Source organism: Colossoma macropomum, unplaced genomic scaffold, assembly GCF_904425465.1.
Source record: "Colossoma macropomum unplaced genomic scaffold, Colossoma_macropomum, whole genome shotgun sequence".
Classification (NCBI taxonomy): Eukaryota; Metazoa; Chordata; class Actinopteri; order Characiformes; family Serrasalmidae; genus Colossoma; species Colossoma macropomum.
In genome coordinates, this window is record NW_023494793.1 from 23,531,791 (window position 1) to 23,554,174 (window position 22,384).

The 22,384-nt window shown below is 37.8% G+C and overlaps 1 protein-coding gene across 1 annotated transcript in view; it reads left to right on the plus strand.

The window, feature by feature from the left end:
- dtx1 (deltex 1, E3 ubiquitin ligase) overlaps positions 1–22,384 on the plus strand; it is a 55,024-nt gene that overhangs the window by 17,519 nt on the left and 15,121 nt on the right. The window contains 4 exon segments of the mRNA XM_036578905.1: positions 7,925–8,217; positions 8,219–8,655; positions 17,977–18,038; positions 20,010–20,171. Of these exon segments, the coding sequence (XP_036434798.1) occupies positions 7,925–8,217; positions 8,219–8,655; positions 17,977–18,038; positions 20,010–20,171 (954 nt within the window).

A 22,384-nucleotide genomic window follows, 5' to 3' on the forward strand; every position in this document is an offset into this window, starting at 1 on the left:
AGCACACACACTTGCAAACACACACAGTTCAGTGAGGTGGGCGTAATACATGTTGACACTCTCACACTGGGCAGTCATAAGGGCAGAGGACGTTTGGCGGCACTAACTTCCTTTGGCACAGCAGATTCATGATACACTCACACTCGTATGTGCGGTGTTCTCTGCAGTAAAGCCTCGCAGGTACAGCGCAGTACAGTAACTTCATAGTCTTTATCTGTTGTGGCTAAATTGCAAACTCTGCAGTAACTCTCTGCTAACTAGCTAGCTCTTGAGGACTTTGCAACACACACACATACGCACACTCTAGTAGGCTGGGGAAGGGTGTGTGTGGGTGCAAAGGATGCTGCATAGGGGATGATTGAAATATCCTCCCATGTCAGTGAGCAATTCAGCCTTTGCATAACAGTTACACAGACACGCATGCCTCAGTATCACTGCTTCAAAGCTGTCTTATCTTCTGTTCGTCCAAAATTAATACCGTTTCATAGTGCTTCACTCAGTAGAGAGAGATAAGAGAGAAAGAAAAAGGAAATGGAAATGTGCACAGGTTTATGTGTGTGTGTTGTGTGTTTGTGTTTAGCAGCTTTATAGATTAACATCCTGCAGGGAAAGTGATATGGCAATTCATCACTGTACTGTATAACAGAGACAAAGGGTAGGTGAGCAAGTGAGTAAGCTGTATATCGAAAGTGGAGTTGGCAACATGACAGTGTGTTATCATAATTATGATACATTTCATTAGACTATACATTTCTGAGTATATTGTGGGTATTGTCAGTACTTCTACACTGAACAACTGCAAGTTGGAGATGGAGTTAATTATACCAATTATAGAAAGCCTATAAACAACAACCAGTGTAAAGGAACTGTACAAACTGAATAGTAACAACACTGTGAAAAATGAGAAAAGGCCCCCAGCACCCATTGCGCCCGTGGGAAATTATTTGGATATTTTTAATTAATATATCAAATAAAAGATTTTCCCTATAACTCTGTTATCAGATTAACTAGGACAATCGAGAACCCCCTGCTGTAAAACTATTTACACCACAAAGACAGCCACAGTGGATAAATAAATAAATACGGTATATATGTATGTTATAAATATTGACTCAATTACTTCTGGAATTGTTCACTTCTGGAATTGTAAATCATGCACATTTACTTCCAAATATAACATTACTGAAGGAAAAACATACATAAAGCAAGAACTGAGAGACCTCCAAAACAGGCCGTAATCACATTTTTTTTATCTACTGTGAAAAAGGCTTAAAATTAAAAGGGAACCCCACGCACAGCTAAAATTAAATTGTTGGATTTCTTCTGGATCTTGGCATTATATAATTTTTGTTAACTATTTAGATTTTTAGTGAGTTTAGTTTTGTTAATTAGTTAGATTTTTCCTCCTGTTCCTTTACAAACTTGATTTAAATAATACCACTGTCATAGATTTTCATAGCAGTCATTTCATTTTTAACACTACTGTTTAGCTGTTAACACATTGGAACATAATGTGTTCACAAACCTCGAAAAAAACTAATTTTTGAGGTATATAATGTGTTCACAAACCTCGAAAAAACACATTTTTGAGGTACATAATGTGTATTGTGATATAGTTAATAAAGTATTGTGATGTCATATTTTGCCATATCACCTAGGCCTAATTATGAGGGAGAAACAGGGAGAGGGAAGAGACAAATAAAAAGTGTCTCTGGTCCCATCCGGCTGCTATATAACCCTAATAGTGTACTGCACAGTATAAATGAAGCCCTGTAGTCATTTTATTGAAGCATCAACATCATTTGGCTGTGGTTACTGTGAGAAATGAGTAGTATAACTTTTACTCTCTAGATTTTATTGTTAGATTGAGACATGCCACTAGACAGATGAGGTGAAAGTGGCCACAGAGTCTTACAGGAAGAGAATTGTCTCTGAGGGATTCTGTGCAGGAAGGACATGGTGTCTGTGTGTGTCAATGGGAGTGTGTTTTTGTGAGGCTATGTAATTATTGACCGTGTTGAATTTGTATAGAGTCATACAGATGTTAAGTAATCACTGGGCACTGAATTGTGGAAGAGGAAGCATAAGTGTCCGTGAGGGAGGAATATCCTGTTATGACTTGTTTGTATGTGTGTGTGTGAGGGAGGGTGTGTGTGTGAGAGAGAGAGTGTGTGAGAGAGAGAGAGTGAGATAGAAAGAGTAGCTTAAACCTCATTTGACCGCTACATAACCCTTACTAGAGGTACTCTTCTGCATGCTCATACATTTACAGTTTTAAAGACTTATTGGACTTTAAAGGGGAAGTCCACCAATTTTTCAAAGTTTCTGCATAATAAAATCATAAAATGTAAACAAAATCAGAGTGGTTTGATGTGAAATATTACATTAGAGAGAAACTTACAGAGTCAGAATTGTTTACAGTGATTGTAACTGAGTGATTGAGTTTTTGAGTTCTTTGCCTCAAAGAAAGTTTGTACATTAAGAGGCTATGAATGGAGAGCCTGGAGCCTGGAGTCTGCACTGTTTTACAGTAGTTTTGAGATAAGGTTTTGGCCTAAAGCAGTTGTGCAAAATCTACTTTCACATACTGAGCGGCACTAAATCCAGTTAAACAGGGCTAATTATGCTCTCTCTGTAATGAAATATGCAGTTGCTGTGAGTTTTGATGGTATCCAGGATAGGTCAAGAAAACGACAGTGACGTAATTTAGCAAGATACAATAAATATCATTATACTGCCCGTGCCTAATCTGCATTGTAGATATTGTGACCACTGGTTCATGTTTATTCCACCACTGTAAAGAAATCAGAGTTGGTAAATTTCTCTAAATTTCACATCAAAACACTCTGAATAGCATTGTTTATAGAATTATGAATAACATTTGGGAAAATTCTTGGAATTACATATAATTCTTCTTTTGGCTCTTCAAGGTACAGTGTTTCCTCTACCTTTGAAATTAGTGGGCAGACCACCCAGTAATCTGGATCACTTCCCACTAGTCCCACCAGCAATTATTCTTTTCTTGAGCAAACAGGTTAGTTTAGCCATTTCAGTGAGGGCTGTGTTGCGATTGTATCACATTCAGACGCTTTGTAATCCAGTCTTTTTGGAGACTTCATGAAAATAAATCTATAATGACAAGTCCAACACTGAAAGTCCTCTGTGATTATTTATCCGTTTCTCTGTGTTGAAAGAGTTATGGTTGCTGTTAGCCGGGCTGGTAGCCATCCACTGACACTTTGAGTCGAGTCTGTTGACCAATCCGAAAAATTGAGTGACTGGTGTTGGAGTGACAGAAAGCCAAAGTTGAACCTTTTGTTTAATGTTTCTGTAGCATTTTGGCTAAGCAAACTCAAGCTTAGTTAGCAGGCCAAACATACCACACACCACAGCATAGGCTTGGTTCCAGCTTACTGATGCTAAAATGACACCTGTATATTATATTCGAGAGTGCAAATCTGTATGCTGTAGTATTTGTAGTTCTTAGCCATCGCTGAGCCACTAACATGCTTAGTTTTTTCTGAGCCCCTCTGCCCAACCAGAGCTAGAAGCATGATAAATTATAACTTTAATGCCATATTGTGTCCATAATCAAAACAGCTATATTTCATTAGCTTGTACCATCCCCTCTACCCCATTGCTCCTTCAATAACCACCCCTCCTTCAATGACCAATGTCCTCCACTAATAAAAAATTTCTATGAGGAAACACTGATTTTTATAAGGTAAATGCACACACACTAACATACATAGCTGCATACTGTATATAGATGCTTCCTTAAGGTTAGGATATATGGGATTATGGATGCCCTTGCTGTAGGTCACTGCCATCTATCTCTCTCTCTCTTTCTTTCTGTCTAGCTGTCTTTGGCTCAGAGAAAGTATCTAAATTCGTAAAACTTACTCCATAATCCCATTCCCAGCACACAAGGAGCTAAGCAGAGCACACACAAACCTATATTTGAGTTAATACACTCCCTTTTTGTCCCTCTCTCAAGGCCTGAGCTACATTCAGACTTGCTTGTAGAATGTCATACTGATGCTTCAGTGTGCAACTTCATTAGTTCTTATGAACAAGCCTGTTTCTAGGCCATTAGCCCACAGTTTCCAGGCTTCTTGCACAACCAGATCAGTAAATAATACAGTAACTGCTCTGGCATTACAGGATGGCAGTGCTGTCACTCAAATGCTAAAGCATTACACCCCAGTTTGTCCAGTATGACTGGCTTTACTCAGATGTCACTGAGAAACTAAACTTGCTGTTGGTTTCAGTGAGATATTGAATGCCGATAAGGGAGGCATAATGAAATATTAATTGGCTTGAGTAAACTTACTGCTTAACTTGCCTGTGGCTTTTAGCGTTATTGATCTACACTACACGCACCCATTAGTAGTCTCTGGAGACGAAATAAATTTAACACAAATTGTTTTAAAGGCATTAGTAAACTATTAGCCTATGAATCAGGCATTGCTGCTTTTAATGAAGATCTAATTGCTGTTAACAGGTTTATTTTCTCAGTGAAACTAGTGAATAGTGGTTCGTTGTAAACGAACTTTATCTGAAACTTTTCAAAAGTCAGTCTGCGGTCCTTCTAAAGCTGGAACTCTTAGTTTTGAACTGGCTTTAGTGATGCAGTGGTTATTAGCCTTGGGTAATGCAGAAGTGAGATGTCTCCCTCTTCCTCTAAATGAAATTAGCCACTGAGCTGGAGTTGTGGGAATTCAAGGTCGGTCCTGCTGATTCTGCTGATGTGTCTCGCAGAGACCCAGCCAGCGGCAGGGCTGTGATACTAATGGTGTGTGTGCACTGGTGCTAATGTTGCATTATGTTTATACATGGGTGTGTTTGTGTGTGTAAAGAGAATGTTGGAATGACTTTGCTACAATTACATATAAGGAGCATGTGTTTGCATATGTTGTTGTGTTAGTTTGTATATGGATTGCTGAAGCATTATTATTGAACATGAGTTTTAATTTCTCACCTATCACCCCTCAAGGGCAGCAGTTAAAACTGCTACTCAGCCTTCAAGGGCAAAGCACTTAACCGTTAAATTAAAGGGACATATGAACGTGTGGGGAGATGATATCCCTGTTGTATAGTTGTAAATGCTCTATAATGGTGTGCCCTGTGGACTGGTGAGCACAAACCCATCCTTCACTATCCTGTCTCTCTCTCTCTTAGAGCTTGAGTTATTTATCTGAACCCGATGCTCATGTCTGGATTTGGACTAGGGATGTGTAGTGGTACGCGAGTAATCAGTTAACCATTTGAGGTGCCTGTAATCAAATACTGGAATCACTGTTCGTATAGGTGTTCATTGTGTTTCATCACAGGAAGACACAAGCCGGCAATTCAGTAAAACACCAATTTTATGTTTTAGCAGAACTGAAGGCTATGCCGATGTTAGGTCTTCTCTAACAAACTAAACGTTGGCACAGTGTTCACTGAAGAGGGAAAAAACACCTCTAGAAAACAATGAGTTTCCATTAGCATCTAGTGTTAATGAATGCACTGCATAACGGGAAGAGGTCACACAACATCAATTTCATGATTTAAAATGAAATGTAGGTCCAGAGGAGCAACATGAAAATAATTCATCAGCAACCATGTGGTAATGAGTTCACAACCTCGGCTGCGAAGAGAGTGATCTGAACTCCGAGTGATCTAAAAAGCCCCATTTAGAAACTTTAAGACTAATTTACTGTTAAACAGCTTGAATAATATGTTGGGAAACTGGCGTTCATGTTTAAGAAGTGTGCAGGCTCACACACGTGTAGTCAGTTTCACAGGGGGTGGAGGAGAGAGAGAGAGAGTAGTCAGTTTCGCACTGAGAGAAAGAGAGAGAGGTTTGTTAAGAAGCTGCCTGTGTTATTTCTCTCTGCTACGCACTGTAATGCTAGCTTTACAACACGGATTCCCCTCAATTTACTCTACGTGCATGAAATAGAAAATGAATGCTCTGGAGCTTCAGCTCGCCTCAAAGGGATTTGCTGCAGTTAAAAAAAAAGCTAAATTGACTGAAAGTTAGCATTGAGCAACTACCAACAAGCTAAAATAAGCTAACGGCTTGTTTTTTATGTGGGAAGCCTGTGAATGTGGCTTTGAAAACCACTTGCAGTCTGAAGTTCCTCCAGCAGGTCTTTTAGCACACAAGAGGAAGCTCCTGAAAGTGTGTTTACAGTGTTTACAGGAACATTTATTATAATGACAGATGAAGTAGTTCTCTAAAAACAGATTTAAAAAATAAAATAGGTTTTTATTAAAATAGTTAATATTTAAAAAAAAAGCACATAGACTGAAATGGACCGTGTGTATTTTTTTTTTGTGTGTGTGTGGGGGGGGCAGCGATATTATCAGTAATCGCAATTTTTAAACTAGACAATATCGTGCTAATTATTTTTAAACATTACCCAGGCCTAATTCGAACTTAATCTATGTATTCGTCATGTTTGGTCAATTTTGACAGCCCTAGTCACGAGACAGATGAAACATGAGTGAGACCAGCAGCGCGGTCATCATGTCAGCTGTCTGGAGTTATTAATGCAGCTAACTTGATATTAGATCTAATAGCCTACAATTTCAGTTGAGTGCCTTAAGATACCATGTCTTAACTGTGTTCCACTGTACATTTTATACTGGAAATGCAATTATTTTTATGTTAGGTTATAGGTTATGGTGTACATTGCAACTTCTTTTGTGCCATGTCATTAAGATATAGGCACTGAGTGTTGAAACTTTCACAGAAAGTTGCACATTGAATTTCATTTTGAATGTTTAAATTGTGCTGACCAATCAAAAATGCTGCTAAAAGTTCTTTGTGTCAAAAAGTTTGGATAAAAAAAGCAGTATTGCATTACTGAGTCATAGTGTGGACGATGTATGTCTTCCTTTGGGGGAGTAGAATAATTGTTTCATAGTTTGAGCATGATGATATTTAAATAGCTAGGTTAAGCACATCCAGACAAAATATTATTTACAGCTTCGTTGTTTAAGAGAGGGAAAATATTGGTATTGGATTGACATCGGTTTTAGCAGATACTCGGTTGCAGTATTGGCATTAGTGTTCGACATGAAAAAGTGGCCAAGCTACCCCTAGTTACAATGCACATTCATAGTTTGAATGTCTTTTTCCAAATTTGTGTCGAGTTCAAATTTCACATTTGGGTTATCACAGTCTGCCTCCCACTTTTAACAGTTTACCCATTATTTCTCCCTGCTTCAGTTCATGTCCTTACTTTATTACTACTCTCTATTTTTATTACATTTGAACAGTTTTAATCTGGCATGCTGGAGTCACTCGTGTTTTTGACAGAATTTAGCTCTAAGGTCTAAGAGGCCCGTGCTCGTGAGAAAACGGATGTCCTGGAAATAAACACAATTTAAGAAAGTACGAAATAGTGCTGCCAAAAAGATGTTTGAGGGGTTCGGCTAAAAGTATTTCTTATGTTACTTCAGTATATTATATAACATTCTGTACAAATTAGAACTGCACAGAGTGGAGAGATTTTTTCAGACTAAAAACATTTGGAATGTCAAAAACTTTGCTTGACGAATAATGTTGTTAAAGCAGGTTTTAAATATAACTTGATTATTTTGTTATAATGTATTATTTTATATAATTCTATATATTATTTATATGTTATCTAATCTTACTGTTTTGTCACTACACAGAAACTGGCTCTTTCCTGGCAGGTTTACTTGGCAGTTCGGGAAAAGATTTTTCAGTCACTTTCATAAAAACAAACGATCAGTTTCTGATTTACAAACTGATGATTTGGGCTTGGGTCAGGTTTGGGCTTAAAACACAATGCTGTGTGTTGGTGCAGGTCAGGCTCAGAACATTCTTGGACTGCATTTAAGTTCTGACCAAAATTTCAGGCCCTACTAAATCTCTGATTTCTCTGTGTTTCTCTTCCTCTCTCAGGGACAATGCGCCCAGTACAGCGTAACTTCTATGACCCATCTTCAGCCCCTGGGAAAGGTGTGGTGTGGGAATGGGAGAATGATAACGGCTCCTGGACTCCCTACGACATGGAGCTGTGTGTGAGCATCCAGAACGCCTACGAGAAACAGCACCCATGGTTGGACCTCAGCTCGCTGGGCTTCAGTTACCTGGTGGACTTTGACAGCATGGCCCAGACAAACCGGCAAAGCCAGAGGAGGCGCCGCATTCGCCGGAGGATGGACCTAGCCTACCCCCTCATCGCCGGCTCCATCCCCTAAGTCCCAATCATGGCCTGTGGGCACTAGCTCCGGCACGCCCTGCTCCTGCCAGCAGTGCCTGCTGGTGCACAGCACACGCGCCGCCTCCAATGCCATCCTGGCCTCACAGCAGAGGAGGAAACTGTACAGCATGGCAGCTGCGGCGGGGGCAGGGGATCAGATGGCCCCTGCAGTCCGACAGAGCAACACGTTTGCCGGCACCACCCTTTGGTCGTCCACGGCAGCAGTGGCTGGGGGTCACCATAACAACATAGCGGTGGGCGGAGGAAGAGGTGGGAAAGTGGAGATGAGTACACTGAACTTCCCATGTGCCCCAGCACTCATGACACTTCCAGCCACTCACACATTGACGATTAATGGGCAGAACAATCTGAACCGCCCAGGAACGCAGCGCATCGTGGTGTCCACCAGTCGTGGAAGTATTCCACCAGGGTGAGAAACACAGACACATACACTTGGGCTACACTTGCAAGTATAAGCTGTATGATTCAACAAACCTAAATAATTTGAGTGAGTAGAATGATATCTGGTTTATTGTGTAGTAATACTCATAATAAACCTGAACACAGTTAAGTATCATCAAGTAATCAAACATTCTGTTCTGGCTAGGGATGCAAATTTTGGTGCCATCTTTTGACTGATATCTGCCGTCATTAGTCAGTGATTAAACATTAACCAGCAAGCCTAACATCAAAGACACAGGATCCATCAAAATATCAAATATGAAACGGACAGTCCCAGTTCTGAAATCTGATTGGCTGAGTTGTGTTTAAAGCCATTGTGAAATATTTAATATATGCACACTCATAAGTGCACACATGAAATATTTAATATATGCACACTCATAAGTGCACACAGGAAATTAATTCTGTATTATTGCAATGAGATATTAAAAAGTGTTTCTTGAATGGAATATACTACAAATAGATGGGCATCAACATGTATATGAAGTAAAAGACCCTAAAACCATAATAAACACACCCTGTGTGAGGACCAACTTTGTTTAAATCGAGGGCCTGACAACTATAATATTTTTATGACCAAAAAGTTCCCCAGGTTGAAACGAATGTAAGTGCCACAACTTCGGCTAGAGTTGGCTCCACTCAATAGCTCTTGAAATAGCTCAATAGTTTGCTGTCCACTACGTTATTCTCTATAATTCTGAACAACCATAAATGATTTCTTCATAATACCGTGCATCGCATTTTCTCTCTGAAAACATGGACAAAATAGTTGTTTTATTGCTTGTGGATATTTGCACATTTTATTGTAGTTATGCGGTCACCTTCTCCAAAAATGGTCCAAAACACTATTATTTTTAGCCATGTGCTTCACTTTTTAGTCTGCCTTTCTAGTGGAAAGGTAGTGCCTATAAAAGTAGTGCCTATTGAATCCTTGTACTTACATTTGTTTGTGTTTGTCTGCATGGATGAAAAACCTGCCTATTCAAATAGGACAAAAGTTGTTGATTAATTACCATTTTTAACCGATAGCATTGGTGAAATATCTTTTTATTTGTCAGTTCCACACAGTTTGTCACATCCATAGTTCAGACTAGTAGCGTTGTGCTGTAAGCAAACATATTTGATTGGGCAGGGCAAAGCTGTCTATATTGTAAGACAAGAAAATCACAGTATGTGTGTTTAATCTCTTGATTTCTGGCCTGCTTGTATTACTGCATTATAGTAAATGGCCTTGTGCTATTTAGCCACAGAATTAGTGTGAATTACGTATGATTGCATCATTTCCTTCTCTTTTTACACTTTCTCTGTTTGGTTAGGCTTTCTCTTTTTAGTAATGCTTTTGTGCTTGGTCTATTAGTCGCTTTCCTGCGTGTCTAATCAGCAATATCAATGTTGTAGATTATCCTCCTTCTTAACCACACACAGCTTAATCGGTGCACTTTCTTGTAGTGATGCAGTGCCATTCCTCTGTAGAGAGATTTTGAGCTGTGATTTCTGTGTTATATTTTCAAAATGAGAGTAAAAGCATGTATGTGTTTGTGTGTGAAAGCCAATTTGCCATCCGGGCTTTGATACACTGGGGGAAGATGAATAATGGATCAAGGCAAAATGAGTACCTCAGCAGAGCAAGTGACACACACATACTGGCACACACTCAAAGAAGGGGCCAAATGCTGAGCAAGTCTGTAGTAGAAATGTTATTGAGACTAGATAGAGAGAGACAGAGACAAAAACAGTGAGAAAGAGAGAGAAAAGCGAGATGTTTAGACACTTTGTTCCCAGTCGAGTGGTTCCAGTGGTTAACCTATATGTGCAACAGATCAGATCACGCCCACGGGCCAATACGTGAGCATCAGTTTCCCATATTCGCTTGCATAGTAAAAAATAAACATAAAATGAGATACTGAAGATCTTTTCATCATCACTCTACATGTCCTCATTTATAGCTTAGCTAGAAGTCAGTCACTAACTCGTCTCACTTGAAGTGTGTTGTTATATCTGCCTCATCTGTGCAATGTGTGACCTTTTCATGGTGGCTTACTTTCATTTCTTCAAACCAGAGTGCTAGAGGTGTTGGCACCACAGCCGCCAGAGGGCACATTCATGCACACATTAAAATCATAAGTGTAGAAAAGGGCATGTACAGGCATTGGAATAATACAATAAAGAGTTTATATTCCACATTTTTATGCTTGTTAAATTTCTTTTATTATTAATTTGACCATTTCCAACCTCTCCTTACCCCTTAGAATTAAACAGGCTGTATTTGTTACTGTGCTTTTAAGACTGATATATAACCTCTGTTTCAGTTTGCTGCCCTGTATTGTGCCTTATTCAAAAAACAGTCTGGGCTAAAACATTACTCATGAGTTTTGCATAAATAGGCGGAGCAAAACTGCTAAAGGCAGTCACATCACACACACAATAAATTTAAAATGGGCAACTTAGTTTCCATATTAGGAATGTATGGACTGGGAGGTGAGCAGTATGTTTAGAAACTAACAATGTTTATTTACTTTCATTCCACAGAAAAAAAGAGTAAATTAATTATTTCATAATATGGGCCACTTAATTTAAAAAACCTAGTAAAAAGTAAAGCCTTCAGGCTTTGATTTATAGAACAATGTACAGTGTCATAGTGGGCTGTTCTTCAAGAAATATAGCCTGCTGTTTTTTTCGAGGGATGAAGAAGGCATAAATCTTCTTTTCTTTTTCTCTCAGTGATCCAGAACTTTCATAAAGCTTCAGTGATCTGCTGATTGGGAAGGCCCTGCAGTATCCATGAAACCACTGTTTAATTTGTTTAACAATGTGTCATTATTATCTTTGAATATGGAAAATCAAATCATCATGAGGGAACAGTGATTACATCAACTAGTCCTGTACAGTGGTCTCACATAACTTGTGATGCAACCAGGCAGACCGAGTGTGGGACAACTTCCACAAGATGGTTACGAATGACATCAGTGTTTCTTCTACCACAGAAATGAGTGAGCAAGCCACCCAGTAATCTTAATTCGCTAATCCAAAAGTAGTCCTTTTTCTTTTCCTCACCAAACCAAAAGAGTGAATGACATCATATATTTTATAGTTATTTCTTTGATAAGCCTTTTATACATTTATGAAGAATGTAGCCCTAACCGTAAGCAATAGGCCTGAGCATGTGTAACAACAATGAGCTGTGCTATTTTTCTGCTATCCTTATGGACGTAGTTGCGGCAGACGTGACAGGGTGGCTTTGAAGTGGCATCACCCATCGGGGGCTGAAATACATAACTATGACAGTGAAATGAGACAACAAGATGCAAGTAGCTACGTGTTTTATCCCATTAATAGGTAATTATTATGGCCTCTTATTAAACTATGAGCGAGTGAGCAAAACCATTGTAAAGCTTTCTGTCACTTGCTTGTTGCTACTGGTGTTTACAGGAGGACTATGCTAGCTAACTTTCTACTAGCAAGTAAATCTGAAATGTAGTGCATGTAGTGCATTATGGAGGTTATTATTATTATAAACTGTACACCCCAAATTATGCAAAATATGCAAAGCCATTTGTGTTTCAGCTTCAGGGCACACAGCAGGTTGACACTGGGTGCAGTGGTTGACAAAGTTGGGGATGTGGGGGATAGGGGAGGGGTAGAGGCAAAGGGTCAAGTCAGGTTTTGTGTAGGGCCTCTGTGGGGCTAGGACTGGTGTTCTAACAATTTGATATGCTCATTGAGCAGTGCTGCCACACATGCACAAACATTAGCATAGTATAGTACCTGATCTTTTCTAACATAGTATTGTGTTTTTAATGTTAATTCAGCATTACTTTGAGTGTATTATACAGACTCAGGTAAATGTTGTACCTACTTTCTGATAAGAGGATGTGGGTTATCAAAACATCTGGTAGCATTTTCTGATAAGGTGATTTAGGCTATCAAAATATCCTACCTGTAATTTTAATACTGCTGGCATGATTTGATTAGGTGATTTTTTCCAAATATCCTGCCTACAATTGTATGTAGAGTGCTGCCTATAAATATGCGCTACAGTAGGGCATTTTGACAAGATAGCACGGTTCATCAGAACACCAGCCCTGCTCTTCACTTGCAATAATAAACACTAATAACCATCAAGGTTAGAAAACATGTCAAATATTAGTTTTGGATACAACAATAACAATATGTTATACACAAAAAATATTTTTGAAGAGCACTAATGAAAAATGAAAAAAAAAAACAAAAAACAGGTAATTATCAGAAAACGAACTGTAAATAATTGTTTATATTTCCATGCAAAAAATGCTAAATTATATCAGAATCAAATTGGTGTTGGTAGATATTTGCCTAAAGAAATATCAACATCAAACAGATGTTTAGATCTGACCAGTATTTCAAACTGATATTTGATGATGCATTAATTGTACCGTTGAAGAGCAGAATGTTCGGTGCTGGGCTACTATGCTAAGAAATTAGCATTTCATTTATTTTACTGAATTTGTTACCCTGTATAAATAAGGGTTGGTTTGGACAATGAGTACAAGGACTGCACATCAGTTTAAACAGCATTCTCTAATGAGAGAGAAATGTAGTCCAGACACCTTATTCATAGAATGCACTTGAATTTCATACTAAATGTTTTTAAGAAAGATTCTCAGCATTTATGTGCGACTGACTTAAAAATACCTGAATATACGCATGCCACTTTGAAGTGCGACTGAGTTTTTTATAAATCACAAGCAGTTGTAGAAATGAGCGCATTTGAACATGCTTTCAACTCTGCCCATTTTTTAAGTAGTTTGCAGCTGATTTTTAAAACTGATTTTTAACTGATTGAACAATAAATGATCAAAAGGAGGGAAAAGTGTATAGTGCAGCATATTCTCTTCTAAGAATAGGTGCTCAGTGGTTTAACAGGCTTACTCGATGGTTTATTTTACGTATTTATTCATTAAAAAAACAACTGAAAAAAAAACAAAAACAACCCAGAACAAAGAATGCAATAATGCAAGTGTCTTGAGAACTTTTTGAGGACCTGACAAACCCAGCACTACAGGCAACCACCTTTCAGGACTGGGCAAATTTAATACATCATAATTAGCAGCTCATGAGGCAGAACCCCTCTAGTATATCTCTACTTATGTATACTAGAAGGGTTCTGCCTCATGAGCCACTAATTATCATGTATTAAATTTGCCCAGTCCTGAAAGGTGGTTGCCTGTAGCGCTGGGTTTGTCAGGTCCTCAAAAAGTTCTCAGCATACTAGCTTATTAACTTATTCTTAATGAATGAATGAATGAATGAATAGTATTTGTCTTGCAAACTATTTGAAGTAGCCCTGTTTGCCTGTATCATTTTTGAAAGAGACAACACAATGTAAATCAGGTTTTATTTAATTATTATAATTTGGTATGATTTGCAATGGAAATAGTGTACTTAATATAAATTATACGTGTTCATGAAATGCACACACTGGTAGGCATGATGTAGGGGCACGTAGCCTTCGGACTTCAGCATATCCAGATGGGATTAGTTTTACATTGGGAGGTAGGGTAGAGCCATTGTAGCACTGGATGTCTGTAATGTTTATGACCAATTAGCATGGCTAGAAAATTTGGTGTAAATGACAGAGATGAGAGTGGCTACTCAACTTGTACATTGCACTTACTCCAGGAAAGAGTATAAAACAAGTTAAAACGTTTAATTTAACTATCATCCTATTTCCACAACCATCTATTTGTCTTAAGTGAATGCACTGTGCCACTAGCATTGTCATTAGCTTGGGAATTCACAGCCAACAGTCAACATCACTGCAAAAAAAAAGTTTTTTTTTTTTTCTGTAATTTTTATGTTTACGTTAGATTTTCTTCATTGTACACTTAAGGAGGACAGTACATATCAGCTTGGCCACAAAGATCACAAGTAAACACTTCTCTAAATGCCACCATATTTAAGAAACTTCCAGAGAAAATGATAGCAGTTTTACCAACATGTCGAATCCCATGAGATTAATATAACCTGTAGTTTTGTTTTGTAGAAAGTGAAAGGCGCCAGAATCTTTACTGATGCAGGAGCATGCAGTCTGTAAAAATGACTGGCATAGCGCATTTGAACAGGACTGAAATCACTAAGAAATGCTGTTAAAAATTACACAACCCCACCTCCTCATGTAAAACGTCTTGTCCAAATAGGGATTTTGATCCCTTTTACAAGTTGACGTAGTTGCCATAGTAAAGGTTATTGTGAGACATTTCTTTTGTCTTTTGTAAGAGTTCATTGTTTGCCACAGTCTCCTTTTAGCAGAGCCACATGATATGAAGTAGCCTGATGGTAAGATCAACCATTAGTGACAGTCATTTTTCATGTTGTGTAATTTATTTTTCAACCAAATACATGTGCGGTTTTCGTGATATAGGCTAGATTTCTCATGAGGTAATATTAGTGGATGGGTGAAGGCTTCCACAGTTATTTGTTTTGCCCCCTTGTGTAACTGATCATGTGACAGGGACTGTCTGCCAAACGTTTGTATATCAGGTGGGAAATATACATCAATCTTTGCCCTTTTATGTCCTTTTAAGACAAATCTTTTATGAATGTATATGTGGCACAAATATGTGGCACATATGAAAAATGTTGGCATTGGCCCAGCATTCCCATATCAGAGTATCCCTACTTAAAACTAATAATTATTCCTAACTATGATGGTTTAGGCGTAGCAAGTGTTGAGAAGAGTTAATTAGCACTGACTGCATTGCTGTGAAAAGCTAATTCAAAGCTAATTATACGGCTCTCTGTATGCTGCTAAGTGCCTTGAGTGGAAGCCTTTAATGTACTGGAGTAATTTTGCATTTGCCCAACTTAAAAACCTAACTGTGATGAGCAGAGCGCTAAGAATGGGGAGCCGTCTGTAGTTTCTTGTTTGCATTGGCTAGTCTAGTAAAGGGCTGTACACAGTCAGCTCAAAACCTTTCACTTCCTCTTTTGGTTAGCATGCGTGTGCAAATGTGTGTATATGTATGTGTGTGTGTGTGTGTGTGTGTGTGTGTGTGTGTGTGTGTTTTGGCACGAACAGGAAGTGTCTTTTATTTAAGAGAGATTAGAGAGATGGAGGGAGAGGATGAGGATAAGCAAGGGTAAGACTGTTGTTTCTTTTATTCTTTTACGCAGAGCAGGGCAGTGGAGCCTAAATTGTCTGTCACTTCGATGAGAGAGGGAGTGAAAGAGGGAAGGAATGGAAGAAAGATATGCCAAGAGACGACCTCTCTGCTGGTTTCAGGAAAAAAATAGCTTATATTTCTCTCATTCTTTCTTTTTTCTCACAGTGCTGCACATATTAAGTGTTTAAAGCCTAAATAGTGCAGGCAGTCGTATTCTCTTCCACTTTTGTTTTCTGCTTTCTTCCATTTTTCTCGCCTTTTTGTTTCTCTCTGTGGCTCATGGCTTCCTGCTCTTTTTGGACCTGCCTTGACAGTTGTTAACTCCACCAAGCACATCATGTGATGGCCTAACTCGCCTGGAAATCAGTTGTTTTTTTTATATGTTGTTAATATAGCATATAAATTAGCATGTAGTATACTATATCAGTATATTATATAATATAGGGACTATAATGTAGCATGTTTGTCTGTGTTAGTAAGGAGGTTGGCGAGGAACCTTTTTGGCATTGTGTTGAAATGTTGCAATGCAGCTATGTGTGAAGATATTAATTCAATTTCCTTGTCCAGAACACAGAGCCCATACTCATACTGTAAAAAATGTACAATTAAAATAATCTACTTCTGGAGATGTCTTACAGGAGCTGCTCCTTGTGTTGCTACAGTCAATTGGTGATTAGCAGAGAAATAAGAGTGGTTTTACAAGTACACGTGCATATATGGTATTACGATTGCTGCTGTGTCATCTACACTAGTAAGGCTTTAAACGTCAGTTTGGTAGATATCATTCTGTGTAACATTCTCTAGAATGATTAATAGAAATCATTAAACATGGGGCATAGTGTGTTTCTATTTTGATTGAGACATTTATTTGATGTCAACCTTTTTTGGAAAAGTTTATGTCTGATTGTTGTTCCAGATCTTAAAAGTATAACATGTAAACAAAGTTTGATCAGTAATTTTTGGAGTTAATTATGAAGATCAAGCAAGTTATCACATCATTCATTAAAACAACTCTATCAAAGGAACACCAGTTTTATTATTTTTATTTTTTCATAGGACTGTAAAATGTGACTGTTTTGCTTGTATGTGCAAGTAAAAATGTATAATATATTATGCCTTGCAACTCCAAAACATGTGTGCTTTAATGTGAGCATGTTGTCAAGGACACGAATGAGAGGTCAGAGGTAGCACAGCTTTATTACAGCTTTATTACAAGGAAGCCATGAGCCTCTATCACTCTAGCTGACATTAAGGTTCAGAAACAATAAAAATATATATCTCTGACAAACATACTGGCACATCGTCCACTGAGGAGAAAAAATCCCATGTAGAAGACCATAAATCTTGATCAGGATTGGATAGTGTACCTGTTAGCTCTGTTAGCTCATTAACTCATCCGAAGGGCCAGCTCCTTGTGCTTATCTGACTTGAAAACCTTTAGATTTCCCACTTCCTACTTGTGGATAATGATAAGAAGAATATGTTTTTAAATGTTTTTAAATGTTTTTAAATGTCATTCTGTGTAACATTCTCTAGAATGATTAATAGAAATCATTAAACATGGGGCATAGTGTGTTTCTATTTTGATTGAAACATTTATTTGATGTCAACCTTTTTTGGAAAAGTTTATGTCTGATTGTTGTTCCAGATATATATTTTTGTATAATATCAAATAAAACTTGAAGCCCAGAAAGCACACCCTTTCAGAAGACAAACATGTTGGGATGTATGGATAATATATGTTAGATCTTTTTTTGTCTTCTTGTAAGTGACTCCTGCCTCTAGACTAAATGAAACCTGGCTTTTACATTAGGAACACTTATAGTGGAGAGCAATAAAATTCTGCTCGCAACACGCTTGATTTAAGCTAAAAGGATCTTTCTGTGTTTGGACAGTGAGACACTCCTTTCCTTGAGGACTTCATAGTGCTTTTGTTCTTTTTTATTTGTTTTTGTTTGCTGTCATTACCTGGGACATATGACTCTGATCTCACTTCATTATAACCTGCAACTTAGTCTTTAATCTATTCTAAATGTAATTGCAGGGGCTGCATATTGATAGTTACTAAAATGAAGAGGAGGTATAGCTCTGAACACTGAACACTCACGGTGTTGTTTTTGTTGTTTGTCTTGTTCTCTTCTCTGCAGGGTACCTGCACTACCTGTGAAAAATCTCTCTGGCTCGGGACCTGTTCACCCAGCTTTAGCAGGTGGGAGCTCACTTACGCACACACACAAACACACACACACACACACACACACTCATTTTTATAAATTGTCAAGACAAAGGCTCAGTATAAAAATTAAATTAAGGTTAAGGTTTTTTCACTTAAATATAGTTTCTCTGTATTTTTTCTGCCCCTGGTGCACTGTGAGAAATTATTTGTTTTTGTCCTAAAATTTAGCATTTATTGAACTTCTAATAATTTAGCACCAACAGCAAGAATCCATGGACCCAGCCTGCCTTGTGTCAACAGTCCAGGCTGGTGGAGGTGGCATAATGATGTGGGGAATATTTTCTTGGCACACTTTGGGCCGTTAATACCAATCAATAATCGCTTGAATGCTACAGCCTATTGCAGTATTGTTGCTGACCATGTGTATCCCTTCATGGCCATGATTCACTCATTTTCTACTGCCTACTTCCAGCATGATAATGCACCAGGTCATGAAGCAAAAGTCATCTCAGACTGGTTTCCTGAACATGACAATGCGTTCACTGTTCTTCAGTGGCCTTCTCAGTCACCAGATATGATTTGGGATATGATAGATCAGGAAATTTGCAGCATGAAAGTACAGCTGAAAAATCAGCAGGAATTGATTCTTTGTTAACTGTGATGCAGTTATGTTAACAGAGAACATAATCTCAATGGAATTTCCAATATCTTGTAGAATCCATGCCACAAGGAATTTTAAGAGAAAAAGGGAGACCCTACCCCATGTTAGTATAGTGTTTGGTGATTGTATATGTAATAAGAATATTCTAAACGTAATCCTAAGCTTAGCCTCAGTAATCAAAAATGGAAATGGTGTAGTTCTTTCATTAAAAATAAAAATAAAAAAAATTTAAGTAGGTGGAACATTAGCCCTATTTATCTCTGGTTCCCCCCAAAAGTCAGGACATTTTTATTCTGAAAAATATATAAACCTCGATTCCTGTTTGGGACATGCCAACCGATAAATCTAGCACAGACAATGTCTGTTTATGCAGCCATGTTGTTGTAAAATGTGCAGAATGTGGCCTGACTCATCATGTTGAAATAAGCATGGACGTCACTGAAAAAGTCACTGTCTAGAAGACGGTTTATATTGCTCCAAAATCTGTATATATCTTTTAGTGTTATTGATGTGTGTAGATCATAGATGTGCAAGTTACCCTCTAATACACCCCTGTACCACTACAGAAGCTGGCGTTTTAACTTTAAGATGGTAATAGTCTGGATGGTCCTTTTTTCTTTGACCTGGAGAAAACACTGACCATTATTCCCATAAAGATTCTGAAAAGTAGACTTGCCAGAACACACTACATGTTTCCACTGTGTATCAGTCAATTTCAGATGAGCTTGAGCCCAGCAAAGTCAGCAGTGTTTCTAGACATTCTAGACATATGACCTCTGCTGTGCATAGTGCAGTTGTAATTTGTATGCAGCAATGAACTGTGTTTATTGACAACAGTTTGTCACAGTATTATGGAGCTCATGTGGTGATATCTATCCTTTAAACATGCTGATTTTAATATAGTATCATCTGAGGGATGGAAGATCGTGGGCATTCAGTTGTGGGTTTTGACCTTGCCCGTTGAAATACCTAAAACTCTTACAATTGCTCATTGAGGAAAATTGTTCTTAAACCTTTTGATTATTTGCTGATGCATGCTCATAAAAGACTAGACCTTTCCTAGCTGCTCATTGTAAGATGTTTTTTGAACATTTCGTAACGTTCGTTGTCTTATATTGCCCCGTCCTCTTTTTTGGCCTGTGAAAAATGGAAAGAATTTCAGAATAAGCATATATTTTTAAATAATGGAATTGATAAGACATTTAAACATTGAGTATATTGTCTTTGTACTGTTTTTGTTTAAATATAGCTTTGTCTTTTTGTTTCACACACTTTCTGAACTTTTTTAGGATTGAAGTTTGTATGAAAACAAACAAATACATACTCATCTTTATCATTTTTAGGGATGACGGGTATTCTGATGTGTGCTGCTGGGCTGCCTGTGTGTCTGACTCGTGCCCCCAAGCCTATTCTGCACCCGCCGCCAGTCAACAAGAGCGACCTAAAGCCAGTACCTGGAGTTAATGGCATCCGCCGCAAGACCAAGAAAAAACACCTCCGCAAGGGTAAGAAGGGTAGAAGCGATGAACACTGGTTTGTGTGTGTATATGTTTTGAGTATGTGTGTATGTGTGTGAGTGTGGTTTAAGTGCTGCTGCATGTTTCTCTCTGTGTGTGAATGTGTGTTTCCTCTGGAGAATGAGCTGTTGGCACACTGTTTTGCTGATCTCAGTTGAAACAGTCTGAACCAATATGTGTACTGATGTGACAACGATGGCAGAGCAATCAGGGCAAGATGGCAGACTACCTTTCACATGATATAATTTCAGTAGGCTCCTCAAATACTGTTAAAGTAGCCTGGCTCAAAATTTATTATTATGGATTTTCTGTTATGCTAGCCATAACCTTTTTTTTATATAAATGTTAGTCATTATATAGCCAGTGGGTTTTCTATATTCACTATTACGTACTATCAATACTATTAAGCTATTTGAAAGGTATTTCGTAAACAAAAAAAAAAGACGTCAAACTAAGTACTAGTACACAGTTTTATTGCTTTTTATTTAATTTGTTTTGTATGCATGTTGTAATTTCTTTTCCTTGATCAATGTATTGTAAACTTCTGATTAGTTAGTAGTAGTTATTTAAATTGATATTATTGTGCAGCACTTTCGCCGACACTTGTTGTCTTTTAAATGTGCTATTTGACAGATATTGATCACAGATAGGCACTGTTTGCATTGTAAAAATGTTGTAAAAATGGTTGTAAGTATTCCCCACACACGTCATATGTAAACAGCACTGAAAAATATTGATTCTGAGGAGACATAATTATTAGGCCTGGGAATTTTGAAACATGATTCAGTATAGATAATTTCATTATTTAAATCATGGATATTTTACAGTTACGTTTTCAGTATAGGACAGTTTCGATTTGTGTCAGAGGTGTGAAAAAAATTTTTAGACAGAACATAATATACATCAGGGCCAGTATTACAGAAGCTGCCTATGTTTTTGTCTTAAGTTAAGATCTGAGAAGTCAAGATATGATTTTTTACAAATTTATACAGAAGCAAATTCTAATTTAGGAATCTTGTCTTTTCTTACAGCATCTTATTTCAAGTTAGGAAATCTTAAACTTCTTGATCAAAGTCAACAGTCAACTGTCATGTCTGTTACCTAGCAACCGACCATATATGCACAGCTAAAACATAAACACGTAATCAAAATAATGAAGTTAGTTGGTCAGACAGCTAGCTGCTGTTACTGATGTAAAAAAGGTCCAACAAAACTAAGGCATGATAAACTTGAAGATAAGTTTATTGTGACAGCGCTTTGTGCTGGTTATTAGAGCTGTCCAGTTTCAGTTTCCATTTCTTAAACACTTCAGCTGACTGTGCTAACGTTATTTCTCCTAATAAACAGCAACATGTTCAGGTCTGTCATTATTCACCATTACTGTAATTTATCTGATGAGGTTTCATCAGCATTAACACACAAAGGTAATAAGAGGGGTCAGTGAAGATTGTGTCTGCAGTGTCTGAGATTATTAAAACGCTAATAGAAAAAAAAAAAACTCGTTAGTGAAAGCACCATTTTTAATGCAGATACATGTAACATCATTATGCTAGTTATAGTTAACTATGCTGTCTGGTACTGCATAAAATGATTGAAACGTAGTTAAAACAGAAGTTAAGACACTTTTGAGGTTGTCTTAAATTTAGCACAGAATTTAGGACATTTTGTCTAGTTAGGATGTTTCTGTAATACTGTTTTCTTATCTGAAGTTAGAGCAAAATTCTGTTATTCTGTAATAGCTTCTGTCCTAAATTCAGTCCTAACTGAAGTTGTCATGGTAACTAAACAGATAAGGTAAGATTTCAGAGTAAAGAAGTTTCTGTCCCCTGGTTTTGCAAATATAACATTAACCCAAATTTTAGCTGTTTTTGTGAGTTGATGCTTCATTTTTTTAAGCAAAAAGTTTCTTTAAGTCATACTGGAGAAAAAATTTATATACTTTATTTAGAGACGGACCATCAGCATTTTGTGAGGTCAATACCAATTGACGATTGGGGGTGGGGAGAGGATGACGTGGCACTTAACTACCCAGGCAATTGGTTTAACCCCTTAAAATCCCAGACTGATTACATACCAAGGCTTGTGATTCAGTAACTACAGGGACTTCGGTGCAAAGTGGCTGAGCTGTTCTTAGGTTATAGAAGTATAATTTGTATAAGTTGTAATAAAACTTTGGCCACCCCTATGTTGTTAGGTAAACC